This window comes from Temnothorax nylanderi, unplaced genomic scaffold (genome assembly GCF_030848795.1).
Source record: "Temnothorax nylanderi isolate EJ_2023f unplaced genomic scaffold, tnyl_v1.0 TNYL_tig0006_pilon, whole genome shotgun sequence".
Classification (NCBI taxonomy): domain Eukaryota; kingdom Metazoa; phylum Arthropoda; class Insecta; order Hymenoptera; family Formicidae; genus Temnothorax; species Temnothorax nylanderi.
The window spans coordinates 443,579-459,815 of record NW_027249068.1 but is presented as its reverse complement, the minus strand read 5'-3'; the positions used below and the strand labels follow the sequence as shown (position 1 = coordinate 459,815).

The following is a 16,237-nucleotide window of genomic DNA, read 5'->3' as shown; positions in this document are numbered from 1 at the left end:
TCTCTCTCTCCTCTCTCTTTCTCTCTCTCGGCCGACCCGGTTAACTCGTGTGATGCGCGCGTAGATTGCACGCGCGCTCGCGCCCGGTTTTTCTTCTTTCGCGCGAATCATGTTCCCTCATCCCGTCCTTCCCTCTCTTCTCTTTTTCTTCTTCTTACCCACTTCTCGCGATTCTCTCTTCCTCCCGGCGTCTTTTTCGGCGCTTACGCCCACGCAAGAGAGAGAGAAGAGAGAGAGAGAGAGAGCGGGCCGACGGCGCACAAGCGGCGCCTTTGAGCAAATTGAAAACACCCGTCGGATTCGGCTAATTACCGAAACATAATGAGCGCCCTCTCCCCGCTCGTCTTCCGCCGTTCGTCTTCCCTCATTCTTCCTACGACGTCGTCCGGGCAGCCACGGTCGATTCCTTCACCCTTTTAGCAGCTTGGCGCCACCAGACCGCCGAATGCATGGAACGTCATCAGAATTCGCGGATTCTCGTCCTTCCGTTTTCGTTCACGGCGAATAGGAAAGCCTTCTTTGATTCCCAAGCATTCTGGTCTATCGTGCAGCTTGGCTTTTAACACGACCGTTCATGATACTCTACCTTACCACTGTGCGTGCGTGTGTATATATCAAGTTTTTACTCTGAATATAATTTATGATTTAATACGTCAAAATGACATTCGGTTAATGCGCAGATGAATGCTTCTCGTTCTTCTGTCTTGTCTTCGTTTCAGAATACATGACGCCAAGCCGCACGTGATTAGAACGCACGTTGTTGCGTATGAGTGGTTGGTACAATATAACTTCGGTGTTGCGGATAGGGAGTAAATCAGTTTAACGACCGTACTTGGATCCATTCCGTTCCTAGTCATTTTATTGTGATACCTAACGAGCTGACAAGCGGGACAGATGTTTCGCGGCTATCGCGAGCGCTCCTAAAATCGTTCTCTAAAGGGGACCACCTTCGTCGGCGGCGAATCATGTCGCGTCGCGACGACGTCGTTGGTGGTGCATCTGTTGCAAATTAGGGCGGCCTATAAAAAGGCGCTACTTTTCGCCGAAAGCATCGCGAGTCCTTGAGCGACAAGTAGAGCAAGTTACGAATGTAACGCGGATTTGGTGCGAGTCCCAGAGAAACGTTTCTTATTTTGTAACGACGAGACATCGGATCTCCCGATTATCTGCTCACCTTAATTCAACAATAATTAATGTAAATTTGTACAGAGTATGAACAATGAGCCAGGCATGTTTTCTAAAGCATTGGAGACAAAAAAGATCGATAAATGTCAAAGTAAGTCCGTACCGAGAAATCGCGCGCGAGATTTGTCAGCCGGCCTCGTTACCTCCGTCGTTTTCGGTTCCCTCACGGGAGCGGGATTTGCGCGAGAGGTTTCTTCCGCGACGACTCCGAAGTGGCCGCAGACAGGGTAGAAATTTGTGTTACGGTCGAACATGTCGCGCGCGCGCACGATCGGGGCCCCGAGACATCAGAGGCGCCGCCGCGCAAACTCTACTAATGGACGCTCGACGACGGCGAACCGAGCGCCTGGGAATCGGCCGAGGGGGGGAGACGCGGACGGAAGAAAGGGGGCTCCTTACTGTTTGTCGTTTGAATGTTTTAGGACCTCTGCTTAACCAACTTACTTACTGCCTCTGTGGGAGACAGCCGCTGCCGTGTTTGCACGGAACATTTCTTCTTTCCTTTCCTCCGTCCCCCCTTTCCCTGGCGACGGTCACGGTGGTGTACCGTCCGTCCGTCCGTCTGTCCGCTCTCGTCCCGTTTCGTTGTCGTCATCCTCCTCCTTTTTCACTCTTCCTGAAACTGCGGACACCTTCTGTGTCGCTATACATCTACACAGCAGACGTTTTCTCTATGACGGATGCTTCTGCAAACACGCGTATCTGTTTGCGCTTTCTGGCGGCCGCGCGCGGACACCACCGTATTTTTTGGTGTGTGCAACGGGCGGCAGTTAAAAATCGACGCGCCACTATCGCCTACTATTTTTCTACCGATTTTCGTGTTCAAATTTGCTTCCGGGTACGCCGCGCCGCCGCGCCGGTTTGCTCAGTCGGCGTTATATTAACGGTGTACCGAGGACAGGGATTTGCCTCGGATGGCGGATTGTCCCTGCAATCTTTTTTTTTGTTTTTTTTTTTACATTGTCATGGAGACTCACACGCGGTAAGCTTTACACAAATTCCTCCACGTGTTTAATACGCGACGTATCAAGATATAGGAAAGCAGAGTTAGTCATACCGTTAACTAAACGCGCAAAGAATACATTATGCTTGGGGGGGGGGGGGAATCTCGTAAAATAAGAAACGGCCAGGCGTTCCAGTGTTAATTATTGCGCGGTATTGAAGTTAATCGCGCGAATGGAACAACCGATCGAAGCTCGAAAGAACCAACGTTATCGGCACTCATCCGCGACGGATCCCACGCACTTTGCGCGCCGTCATTACTCCGAATTATTGAGACAGATTGTGATAAAGTGTCCTGAACCCCGGGGTTATCCGAACGCCTCCGCGGCCGGGTCACGGTTAGCGGGGACCGATAATTCGAGGCGAGCACTCGACCGGAGATCGGTCGAGGTTGAACGGAAAGGAAAAAAATAGGGGGGAAAAGATCGGCCCGGGAAGAAAAAAAAGTCCAGCGTTGACGGGTTCCGAGAGGCTTAATGCACGCGTTAATTCTCGATTATTGCACTCCCCCGGTCATTTATCTCTTTTATGACCGACAAGCTATCCATATTTACGATTTTCGAACGGTCCTTCTTGAAAGTCAGTTGTGGCTCGTCTTCCTTTCGGCGGGCTGTTAACGTTTTTCTCACGACGATCGTTTTTTAATCGATAATGGCTCATTTAGGATGTCAACGTTATCGATATCGATACAATTCCGTGTCATTAGATAGCAGTGGCGAACAATAAAATATGATACTTGTTCGAACGAAGTTTAACAACGGTGTAAGCGAAGAAAAGATGTATCGGGCAACAAAAAATATTTCTTTGTCCACGCGCAACAACACTAGGACATATTTGTAACTCGTTTGTTTAGGAGGGCCAGCTTAATGCTAATAGATTAGGTTTATTTAAGGGCAACGGAGTAACGCTAGCGGTGAAAAGGGTTGGTGCGTCCCAGGGGTAAAATACTTCATGCGTGTTGTCGACATATGTTTCTCTCACGTGACACGACCAATTTAATTCCATTTCTTCGGTAAAATCAGGAGAGCGAGCGTGACGTGAACGAATGGTTGGAGGATTGCATCGTCTCGTTTCACGCGAGATGTCAGATGCTCGGCACAGCTTTTATGGCGTTAATCAATCGCGCTCAATCTTTTTCTACGCTATCTGCCAGTTACGTGCTGGTTGAAGAAATAAATCATCAGCGAGGAGCATTCGAGTTAATAAATCCGATCGATACTCAGACTAATTAACGTGTAAGAAATTTTTCAAATTTTGCACGTATATCGGAAAGGGAATTTTAACCGTCCATTTTACCATTTTTTTCATCTAATTGTAAGTACACGAGGAAGATTGAGAGATCGCAGATTAACAGTAAGACACGTTAATACGCTTTGGAATCGCTGCATCTAAAAGGGGAAGACCACCTAATGCGCTTCTTTAGATACGTTCGCAATATCTCCAAGCTGCGGTTCGATATAATCGATGTGCATTCCGTATTCCGCGCGAGCACGGCTTCTAAACCGCAGTGCTCTCGACGGGGGAAAAAAATAGCGGCGGCGGTCAGTATCCCTTCGCGCAAGAGTGCCACGCGAGCCCTCATTAGTATTCCGAAAAACGAAGGGACCGCGCGATTATCAGATAGGGTGGCCGGCGCGATCGCGGCGACTCGTATTCTTCGGGACAATAAAGCCGGCACTGAAAACGAAGGGGGTGGCTGTCGCTGCCAGCCAGAATTCCAGGAGGGGGGAAGGGGGAAGTTCGCTGAGCTTTCAGCCTTCCGTTTCCTCCTTTTTCTTCTCTTTTTCGATTCTCTCCTCGTTTTCTGGCATTTCTCTTTTCTCTTTTTCCCTTTCTTTTTTTTTTTTTACGTTTGATTCTACGACGATGAAATCACAGGGTCGTAACACCTCGACTGGAAACGAATCCGACGGCTGTCGCTGCGGCGGGGTCGAAGTAAAAAAAAAAGGAGAAGATGAGAGGAGGAGAGTCCGATAATCGGTTTCAATCAGCACCATTGTCGGTCAGCGTAATCCGCCAGGCTGAGGCATCGAAAAAAAAAAAGGAAGGAAGAGCATCGGACGACCGAAGGCAAGAGGGAGCTTCGCTGGTTTAGCGGGAAAAGCCCGTTCCCGGTGAACACACGTGTATAGCCTCGTCTAGTCTTTAGCCAATATTTAATGTTCTATATTTAACGGATCGTCTAGATTCTCTACGTCCGACGCGGTGAGTGAGATCGATAAATACGCGATACCACGCTCGTTGCCAATGCGTCGAACCATTATTCTAACAGGGAAGTTAGAAGAACTCTGATGTACATAGGTCGTGATATTCCCGTGCTTGCCATTGTTAATACATCGATACGCTTTTAGCTCGCTATTCTCCTATCGGATGATTTTTCTATAATCCGTGTGGAGAGATAAAAATATAATGGAGTTATATAATCTCCAACAATGGGAAGCGGCGAAACGTTTATCGATGATGGCGATACAGAAGTTAATTTCGGAACTGAATTCACCGCGTTGCGTCATTTAAACGAATGGCAAAAGGGAAAAGAGCAGCCCGGCGGAATTTATCTTGTTCGTATCGCGTGCAGCGATAAGAGGCGAGCTTCTGCGACACCGTCGGATCCGCAGAGCGTTTCAAATCACCCGTGTATCCCGTGTTCGAGGGCCTCAAAGGGTTGAGGCGCCGCTCGTAAAATTTCTCGAGCACCGTGCAATTAGCGCGATATGCAAACAGCCGCGAAAAAGAACAGGGACGACAACGGCGATTGGAAACGATATGGCGCATCATCGAAGGAGATGTCGCCTCCCGCGTATCTCTCGAATGTTCAGGAACAATTTTTCCCGCCATTAAAGGAAAAATTCGAGGTTTCCACTTTTATGTATTTCACGGCGCATCGAGCATCGCCGGCAATTTCACACTTGCGACCCGCGCAAACACCCCTCGCGGCGCTCCTTTTTCCATCTTTTCCGTGTATTTCAGTGTGAGAGATACCGCGCTCGCTCCTCGTCAAAGAGCCTTTTTTCCCTTCGAGCGAGAAAGAGGCAGAGTGAAAAAAAAAGAGAAGAGAGAAACAGAGTGACGCTTCTTTATACACGCCCGTCTGTAAGCAGCCTGATTTCCGTTTAACGTTTCCCTCTGTTGCTTTTTTTCCGTATCAACCGCCGAGGAAATCAAGGGAAAGGACGATTTTCACGTGTACCCCTCTAAACCTTGACAATTCTTGCTTAAATAACCTCTCTCGTGCATGTTTCCATGTAAATATGTATGTGGCTACATCAAACGCATTTATCCTGGATCTTTTCGCGACTCATAATATAAATCCGCACGAGCATTTTGCTGGAGTTTATTATGTATGTGTATTTATAAAAAAAGAAGCTTTATTGTTGTGTACGTTGAACAGTAATCTGCGCAACTTGAGACTAATACTTTTAATTTAATCGCGTGTAAATATTCCTGAGATTTTTTCGTGACAAAGTAATAAAGACTTAGAGTGTGGAATAGCGATTGAATTTCCGTTCTCTCTCCAATGAGCTGGACTTGGCCCGCGAAGTTTATCAGAAATTACCATGAAGGCGTGGTGGCACTGATGGTTGGCGACAGTACCTATTTGCTTTCATTCAGTGATCAAAGAACGGCGTTAAGTCGATAATCTTTATTTCTTCGCGTGCACAGTGAGTCCATTCAATCGGGATTTGCTCAGGCCATAGAGCTTGTGCGCAATTTGGCTTGACAACGGAATTAAATATTAGCTGCGATGCCGGTTCTCTCTAATCGCGCTATAAATTTAAATCTACTACTATTTTTCCCCATTATCTTTTAGTCCAATAATGGACGTAATAGTATAACGCGCAAATTAAATGTTTAAATTGCTATGATAATGCAAGATGACAATAAAAAAATAAACCTGTTAAGTTTGTTCTAATAAAATTCCAAGTTCTATTGATGCGTTTATGATTGTCGAAAAGGCCAGTATGGAGATCGTATCGTTATTCACAAGAAACATTTCCCGCCGCCCTTTAGCGTGTCAATCGAACGCAGCGCATCGTGACACCTGTCATATTTCACCGAGCAGCACCGTTTACAAAGTAGCCTCGGAAATTGGTACGAATTCGCGTGGAAGGGAAAAAAGAGCACGGAGGAAAGGAGTTCCTCGTGCTCGCTCGACCATCCAGACGGCCTGCTATTGGCTTGTCGGCTTACGTGCAAGTCGGCCATAATGCCCGAACCGGATGATGGAAAAGCCACCCTCGATTCGGGCCAATTAGCTTCCGGGCGAGTAAGTGGCAGAGAAACCCCCCAAGGATCCATTTCTCTCCCACATTCCCCCCTTTCCTCCCTCCTCCCCCTTTTCCTCGTCTTTCTCCTCTTCCTTCTCGTCGTCGTCGTCGTCGTCGTCGTCTTCTTTGCCGTCGTGCCACCACGAATTGACCTAACTTCGCTGGCCTCGCTTCGCCAACGACCGAGACCGTCGGCGTCGCGTCGCCGAGCCGTCTGTAAGCCCGAAGTTCATCGCTTAATTCGTTCTTAGAACTGGAAGACACTCCGTCACGCTCCCACGCGTCGCTTCCCGGAACTCAGATTGATTCAAGTTAATTGACTTGCTCGAAATTATGCGCCTAATCGCGAGCTCCGAGGTAACATCTGCGGTAGGATGGCGTGAACTAGAAACGCGATTAGATTCAACTGCTCAATCAGCGACGCGCTCCGGTTCTAAGGGTCTTTTACGACGCGACGCGGTCGGTCAGAAAATTAAACGGGATTACCTTCAATTAAGCCACGCGTATTTCATATTTATCTTTACGAACGTAAATGAAACACTTTTTTGTAATAGCTCACTCACGGCGTATGCGAGATCCAGTGCTTGCTTGTGCGTTTGCCTTCAGTTTTATATTGAAGTTTAACTTTAACTTTCATTTTCGATTTTTTATAATTTCGAAACACTTCGAAATCCAAAGTGAAATCCTTAATATTTTACGATATTTCAATTTTAATTTTCGATGGTTTTGATAAACCTATGTTTTTTAATTCTTGATCGATTAATACACGAAAGTAAAGAAATACATTTTTGTGCGACGTCTAACGATAAAATATCGCCGAGAAAAACCGCCCTTATTTTTATTCCACGTGACGAAGGTCCCGAGATGGGCCAGTCGCGTTCGTGTCCGGAACACGTCCTCCTACACGGCGGGTCCTCCGCCCAGGGGTAGAAAAATCCACCCCTTTTTCAGGCGGTCGATACCAGGACGACCAACCTTACCACCACCTTCCCTTTCCGCTCCCGTGCGTTTCACCCCCGTCGCCTCGTCGTTCTTACCTCGTCGCACCGCCGCGCGCCGCGCCGTGTTGGCGAGCGGGATCTCTCGCTCGCACCCTCGCCTTCGGCGAAAAGTTTCGCTCCTCCACCGCTTTCTGCCGAGGTGGCGCCATACTCGCTGTCAAGAACCACCCTTTCGTCTTCCTCCCGCCTGCCCTCGCGCCCCGTACACATACGCGAACCACCCCCTTTATCCCCTTTCCCATCCGATGGCTTTCTACCGGTATATCTTTCTTCTCGTTATTCTCTCGTATATTCGTTTTAAATGTATGTACTGTGTGGATTGTGTGTACACTTCTGTACGCGTGCAAGTGGATGAAAGTGCACGGGATTCGTGTGCTCGCGAACACTGCAAACTAAACTGCACGTGGTTACTTGATGTACCGATGGCTAAGTAATCCTCGGACCATCGGCCAACTTCTTGATTCTCAAAGTGAAAAGCCCCGGCTTTTTTCTTCTTTGTCTCTTTTTTCCTGCAGTTTTTTTCCTTAATTTTTTGGTTTCTTAACTTCACGATGTGTCCAAGCACGTCGTTACTCTTCGCCTTTTCTTCCTCGCTGCGACGAAAAAATTTCACAGTACCGTCAGCTGACGCTTTGACGCTAGATTCCTTATTTTTTTAGTCTTTCACTGAAGTAGTCCCTTTTAAGCCTAAGTGATTTGTTTGCTTTTCTGTACGATCAGTTGGTCAAACACCCAGGACAGTAATGGCGAGATTTTGTTACGCTCTTCGTCTTCTCGGCTTGACCAACGCGAATTTTTCGAAGGATAAATTATACTACGTCTATTTTTCGATCTTCCTGGTGTTATTTTTTACATTTACAATTTAAAATTAAATATTACCACTATTTGTGTGGATATTTAAAATCAGATAATAAATCGATCTGTAAGTCGCTATGCGCGCTTAAACTTTTTTATTGATTCATATATTTTAAAGATATACATATCGCATTCTCAAAAAAGCGGCACGCCTAAAGAGATCTCCGGATTCCGTGATCCTGATGGCGCAAGGACAAGCGGATGGCAAAGGGGGGAAAGGAGAGATGCGAGAAAGAGAGACGCGGCGGCAGCAGCGTGTGCAGGTTCGTGATTCGAAGTAGGTGGGCCCCAGGTAGCCAGGACAGATAACACCCGGAGATTACCGCGGACAGAGTCATTAGCAGCGTCGGCTTCTGTGTCGGCCAAGATATTCTCTCACTTTCCTCCCCTGCCGTCCCGCTGCTACTCTCTCCCTCCGCTCGCCCCACCGTCCATTCGTCCACCGTGCGGTTTTATCTGGCCGGTCAATTCACGCGGCACGATATATACACCGGATCGCTTCAGATCCTACCACTTACTTTCCATCCTCTCCTTCCTTCCTCCCCTTCTCCCTTTCCCTTTCCCTTTCTCTTTCTCTCTCTTTCTCTTTCTCCTTTTTGAGCTAGGCGCGTCTCGCGATACTAGCCTCCTCCCCTTTCTTCTCTCGCGAACCGTGTCCTTCTATCCCTTCGCTTCTCTCCTTTTTATCCCTCTTTCGCCGACATGTTCTACGGGCAGAATGCACCGCGAAAGACGCGCATTCGCCGCGCTCGAGCGAGCCCAGATTAGAGTCCGGAGAAATACTAATTGCTCCGATCGGCGTTCGCACATATTTTCCACGGCGCCAGAGGCGTGTCGAGGCCGAAGGTCCACGAGAAACGAGATAGAGACAAGGGGACCGCCGGGGCGTCGCGCGAGGGACCGGAAGGGGGGCCAACGATGGTAGTGGCGGTGGAAAGAGGGAAAGAGAGAAAAAGAAGAGAAACATTCTGCTTTGATAGGCTAATGACAAACGCCTAGATTGCCAGCTTATCACCCGGCCAGCGCTAATTATTTCCCCTTTGTACCGCGCCGCGCATAATGGCGTCCGTGCGGGAACGAGCGAAGGTTTTCTCTCTCTCTCTCTCTCTCTCTCTCTCTCTCTCTCTCTCTCTCTCTCTCTCTCTCTCTCTCTCTCTCTCTCTCTCTCTCTCTCTCTCTGTCTCTCTCTCTCTGTCTCTCCTCTCTTTCCGCTTCATGTGTGCCATGCCGATTTACACGCACGAGCGGCGCGTCGACGAATTTTATTTGTTACCGCGTGCGGTGGCGGCAAACGTGTGTTTCTCGCCGCGGATTGACGGATTGACGGAATGACGTTGTGTGCGTTACGATCGGTCCCTTCACTTAAGCCTCTACGCACTCCAGTGATTATCGACTCTGTTCAACGACACGGTGGACCTTTGGCCCCTACGTTCCTTCTCCCGCTCCCTCCAGATGTCTGTTGACAATTTCTGTTTTTTCCTCTACTGTGGCCAACATGTGGACCAACGCAATTAAAAGCGGATTTTAGTCTGCACGAGTAATTGCAGTTATTCCCGGATATTTGGTCCTCCCAAACCTTTTAATTTTTCTGTTTTTATCATTGCGAAGATCGAATTCAGTTTAGAGATCAGATTCAAAAGAATGGCATCATATTTCAATATAAAAACATACAAATTATACATACAATACATACAAATCATATAATATTAAACATTAGAACTTTGATTACGAAATAATATAAAATTTTTTATCTCTCAGTTAATTTTAGTTTCAGCAGACTTTAGTATAAAAGCTTGTTGTGAGAGTATACTTTTATATAAAATCTTTACTAATATGTGAAATCAATTTTTGAAAAATATATTTCTTTGGGATTTTCTTGCTTACATATTAATGCTGTTGCGACGCATTGCTAAGAAGCGGTTTCGAGAATTTCAAGTTGGCGCTATTAAGAACTTTTCTCAGCATTGAAAACTTTTCTGGAATAATTTGCCCCTCCCTCTTCTCCGCTTTAAAGAATCATGATCTTTTAGCTGCGCTCGTTCTCCTCCGCATTTATCGACGGCAGTTTGCGATTCGTTAAAAGACACATTACACTCGTATCCGCTTTTCAAACGTTTTCCAACTGCGAAAGTTCTCTCTTTGAGCGCATGATAATTATCCGGATTCCATAAGTATAAGTGAAGCATTTGATGCATAAATTTATCAGCCAACACCAAGGATGCTGTGTCCATTTGTTCGTTTTTCGTTATCGTCGTTGATAAAATGTTCTCGACAATCTTGTTCCCGCGACAAAGCGAGATGCTCTGAACGGTATCTGCATAAAACGGAAGGATGGCAGCCGGTGCGGAGAAACACGCGACGGAATCGTAAAAGAACACGGGGGGAAAAAGTGAAAACAGAGAATCGATGTCAACCCGTCGAAATCGGGATCATAGATGTATTATTTTTAATCGCGCTTCCCAATCGTTTTCTTCCCTCGTCGAAAACGTTTCGCTCATTTTATCGACATAACATTCCGTAGTGTAGAGGTAGACAATAATGTGTTAAATGTTGAACGCAAATCAAATATTTCTCTAGAATGCATTTTATTCTTTTAGAATGGTCTATATAATGTCTACCTAACCACATTTATTTTAATTGATAGATTTTTCTATGAATCTGTGACAATGTTTCTCAATCAATAAACATTTTCTTTTTATAAAATTTAGACAAGATTAAAATATACTAGTATATTCCACGAGAGCGATACCTATACATTTCGCATCATTATATAATGATTTGGCCTTCGCAGTTAATTAAGGAATACTGCAAAAATTGTAAGGCTTCCGCGAACGATTCTCGGGGCATGTCTCTAGTCTAGGTTTCTAGACTAACTCGATATTATATATTAATACTTTAATGATATTGCTCACGATATCGGCGAAAAACTTGAAAGTACCAACTCGTCTCGTATCTTATTAAGAAGTTCATAAAAATAATATAAAATACTTTACTACGTACAATTTTAGCTTCCACAGCTGAAATTTCTCGCGAAACTTGTTTGATGCCCCGAGGCATCGGGTCCGATTTAAAGATGCGCGAGCCACAACAATCTCGGATAATAAATGTTTCCTTTGACGAACGCGAAGATTCTTCTCGGTTTAGCAGAAACATTACGATGTCGGCGCGGTGGCGGATGAACCGGTTTCGACGCCGCGCTGAAATTAATCTTGCTTCCTCGCTACATCGTACGATCGAGTCACGATCTACGGGTGATAAGCACGGCATCGATACGGTTTATTTAGCGAAGTGGTAGCGCGGGATTGCGGATTCCGGAGATTGAATTAATAAGTGAATTCGATTGAGTCTCGACGGAGCGGCCGATATCCAGAATACGGCCGGCCATGTTTCGGAACCTATCGATCACTATGTATGCGCCATATAAATTATGCCGATGACGATTGGGGCCGATGTCGCCTTCTCGATAGCGGGTGGACGGTCGGAACTGACCCGTCGCGAATCCGAGAATCCATCTTCGTGAATTCGATGGCGGAATCGAGCGATGACACACGCGGCTTCCGGTTATCGATCGCCCGCGTTTACGTCGCCCGGTAATTTGCTCGTTACCGCTCACGTATTAATCTCTCTCTTTCTCTCTCTCTCTCTCTCTCTCTCTCTCTCTCTCTCTCTCTCTCTCTCTCTCTCTCTCTCTCTCTCTCTCTCTCTCTCTCTCTCTCTCTCTCTCTCTCTCTCTCTCTCTCTCTCTCTCTCTCTCTCTCTCTCTCTCTCTCTCTCTCTCTCTCTCTCTCTCTCTCTCTCTCTCTCTCTCTCTCTCTCTCTCTCTCTCTCTCTCTCTCGTTCCCTTTACGCATGCGACGAACGCGTGCGCGAGTTCGCCCTTTTTCGTTTTGCGTGCCGGAATATTCTGAACAGCTTTTCGGATCGGATAATAAAAGCAACGCGTGCGCGGGCAAATTTGCTCCGGACGCGACGTGAGTCTCGCGAGCGACTCGCACGTGCATATTCGCGTCCGTTTAACAAGATCGATGGGCGTCCGCCAGTGTAACGCAAGCTTTTTAATCGTAGGACGAGGTCAATAAATTATCGCGATCGGGAAGTTCGTTACTTCGATAATTTGACAAATTTATATGAACAGTGCCAATTTGGCGATAGGCGCAACGAAATGTACATACATGCTGTAGGTAAATACGCACTATTTTATCATAGCTATTTCTATTAATTAGCGAATCAGCCAAGTGCTAATAAGAGAAATATTAGGAATGTCTTTGACAAATAATTATGTTTCCAATGTAAATACGTAACCGCACAATCGTCATCGTCAGCGGCGCGATAAAATCCGAGCGCGGAGCTCGCTCGGAAAGCTCGATTGCGTTTGTAGACTTTGGTATCGATCAGCTCGGCATGATGCATCAGTGTAATAGCCGCTTTGCCAAGCTCATGCCTTCTTGGCCCGCACGGAACTTTATGAAATACTTGCACGAAGATTAATTAACCGGGAGAAAGAGTAACGTGCCGAGGCACACGCTCTCTGATTGTGTGATTAACGGCAACACCTTCTTGACACTTTTTTAATCTGACGTATCTCTATATTTTTCTTCGTGCAAAATCGCTCTCTCGTGTCTCGCGCCGCTTTTGTTTCTTAATTTTGCGCCGTAGATCACTTTCAGACCACGCTCGCGAGGGCTAATCACGAGACTTCTGAACCCCGCGATTTGCTCTAATTGGAACGCTCCGAACATTGTTCATTAGAATGAAAAAGAAATCCACTTTATACGAAGTTCGAGTACTTATATTCGAAAAAGTCTAGAGAAAAAAAAATTTGATTTGTGTGTTGTTTGATTTTCTTTTGACTCGATTCTAAAATGATTTCGATGTGGAATTGATCGCATCATCGAGCAATTGGTCTAAAAGTGCAAACGAAGCGAAATTAATTGCAAACATTCTTTGCCAAAGCTAGCCTAAAACAATCTGTCCCAATGTATGATCCCTTTCTTATTACAGACGATACTGAACTCGATGCACAAGTATCAGCCGAGGTTTCACCTCGTGCGAGCCAACGACATCCTCAAACTTCCGTATTCGACGTTCAGGAGTTACGTTTTCAAGGAGACGGAATTCATCGCCGTGACGGCCTATCAAAACGAGAAGGTAAGCGACCTCTGGTTTGCTTAAACACACGTATCGTCCACACGCGAAAGAGATCTTCCGTCAGATCAATTTCGGAACGTCAAAGTGCAATCTTTCGGAAAATCGAAGAACGACTTTGTATTTTGTAACGCCCGGGAACTCTTGTAGGAGGCCATAAAATTTATTTATTTATTTATTTTAAATGACAGTGATTTTTTTAAAGAATGCTTATTAACACCATAAAGTTAAATCGAATATATAGATTCAACTATGTGAATTTACTGTTTCAATGAAAACTGTGTTTCAAGACTGACAAATAATTGGCACGCAGTTTGGAAAAAAGTATATAAATTCACACAAAATATTATTAGGCTACAAAGATTCAACTCGACCGAAGGTGGCGTTCTCTCTATTTAATTGTAAAATTTATTTAGCCCTTTTCTTTTTATCTCGTAAAATTATCGATGCAGAAATATGGCTCCTGCTTTTTGTACGTCAAAAATCATCACCTTATCGCAGAAGAAATGTGAAGCTCATCCACAGCGGCGAGAATTCGTTAGAAAGAAACAATCTCGCGTTACGATCTGAGAGAGCGGGTCGTTTTGGTTACTGGCCTTCCGTTAATTAATATTTCTTCCCGTTCCTGTGTCTTGATAAGTCATGGACGCGAGCATCATTTCGTGGAACAGCGTCTTCTCGGTACGCATTATTTTCAGTAGTGAATGAGTTGCTCACACGCACGCACGTGGCCATAAGAAGAAACCGGGCCTTATATAGATTTTTGGTAGGTCGGTTATATATGCGGCTCTAATCCTATCTTTATTATCGCGCCTTCTCGGTATATCAACCGCGCGAAGCAAAGCGAGAAAGCATATTAGAGTCGAGCGAGTCGAGAGTCTACAGCCCTGTTAAATCCGACGTAACGAAAGATTGTTTAATTCGCAATTTTTTTTTATCCATGCTCAAATATATTTATTTTGCTTGCAGATCACTCAACTGAAGATCGATAACAACCCCTTTGCGAAAGGATTTCGGGATACCGGTGCGGGGAAGCGCGAGAAAAAGTGAGTATCGCTTTCAAAACTGCATTTTAAAGCGATTACATATGCGGTACATTTTTTGACACTTTCCTGAAATTAAAAAATTTATGCCAAATATACAAATCTTTTGTCATATGTATATCCGTGTTCCTGAAAGACCTATTTAATTCGTTCCATTACAGTCACAAGGTTTATTTACAAAAATTTGTGAAAATCATATAATATCAATAATCAGGAAAGAGTTAAAAAAATCAGTAGGCTAAGTATCTTTCGAACGTCCCATAACGAAAGTCGTACGACTCGGAATCTGCGTTAGTATAAGATTAAAAAACTACCCTAAATGCAAAGGAGACATGCCCTCTCTTCGAATCGCGTTTTGTGACGAGCAAAGAGCGCGAATCTGTCTTCGGGGTCGACCTAATTGATCGTAGACCTTTCGAGCTTCCCCTCGATCGGCGCTATTATGCCGACCTTAGGGTTACCCCCCGAGCTAAGGGTTGGTTTCACAGGGCTCATTTGCACTCCGCATCGCCGGCAGTGCCGTCCATTTATATTCAATATTGCGGGTTTATGAGCTTATGTCAGCGAGCGATCCCTCGGAGGGGATGCTGGCCCGCCGTTGCCGTGGACCAGGCCGCTATGGAAACCCATTTCGATCCCATTGGTCGCAGGGTGAAAGCTCGAGTGGATTTTGATGAAATTAAGTCGCTATGCATAACAATTTAAGCTGTACCTAATCCTTCTAACATCATTAAGGAACTCTTGAAATTTCATTAATAAAAGAGAATATTCTGTCTGCGGTGCCAGCGTGTATCTCGTATCAAGAAGTGCATTATGTTACATGGAAGGACAAAAAAAAGGACGATGCAAGCCGCGGGTCAGAAAATTTTCGGAAAATTGCGGCGGTCTGCGACGTCGAGCGGATAAAGAAAGGGCGAGGTTAATCGAGAAAATATGCAAAGCAGGGGGCGCGTCGCCGCGGCACCGCCTAATTAGAATAAGGGTTAGTTTTGGCTTATGGTTTCGGTTAAGGGTGGTTGGATGCCATCAGGAAGCCACAGGGAAACCGGAAAGAGAGAAAGAGAGAGGGCACGGGCAGGGAAACACCGGCAAGAAAGAGACCGCGAGAGAAAGAGAGTGGCACAGCGAGAGAGGGATCGGGGTTGGAACATAGCCAATCATCGGATTAGCATACTGATGCTCAGGGGCGGCGCTATCGTTAACGTGGAGGGTGCCACTCTCGGCGGCTTTGAATTTTATATTAGCCCTACAGAGATCGTTTTGCGGCTGCACAAAGACTGCGCTTCGAGAGCCTCGGTCGATCTTTCCAACGAAAGCGCGAAATCTCTTTCCCCGATCCCACGTGTTATTTTTTATACGTTATCTCTTCGGCTGCGTAGATTTCTTTACGATACACTGAACCGCTAATAATCGAGAACCGAGACGAAGCAAGTAGGCTAGAAAAGCAGAGAAGTAAGATGTGAATGTATAACAAAATCAGTCGGAATTTTGTAGTTACACGATAATTTAGATGAGAGATCCCTCATGATTTAAGGAAATTTAGAGTAATTACGTGACTACATCCGAATAAAATCGCTACACCCGATACGCGACAGGATTAAACGACACTGACAGCCGGCGCATTGTTTCGTTAATTTTTTAACAACGCGCGACGCGGCGGTTCGTCACGAGATGTAACGCCACTCGAGCGTGACGAGTTGATTCGCCACGCCGCTTAAAAAAGAAAAGGAAGAGAGAGAGA

General features: G+C 45.8%; 1 protein-coding gene and 1 long non-coding RNA gene across 5 annotated transcripts in view; one reads left to right on the top strand and one right to left on the bottom strand.

Annotated features, from left to right (window-relative positions):
• The window catches only part of LOC139777677 (uncharacterized), a 136,298-nt gene that overhangs the window by 68,585 nt on the left and 51,476 nt on the right, over positions 1-16,237 (bottom strand). The window lies entirely within an intron of this gene.
• The window catches only part of Bi (T-box transcription factor bifid), an 87,047-nt gene that overhangs the window by 61,054 nt on the left and 9,756 nt on the right, over positions 1-16,237 (top strand). For all 4 annotated transcript variants that reach the window (XM_071714918.1, XM_071714933.1, XM_071714909.1 and 1 more), the window contains exons 5-6: positions 13,310-13,456; positions 14,423-14,499. In XM_071714918.1, the coding sequence (XP_071571019.1) occupies positions 13,310-13,456; positions 14,423-14,499 (224 nt within the window). The remainder of the gene's footprint in view (positions 1-13,309; positions 13,457-14,422; positions 14,500-16,237) is intronic.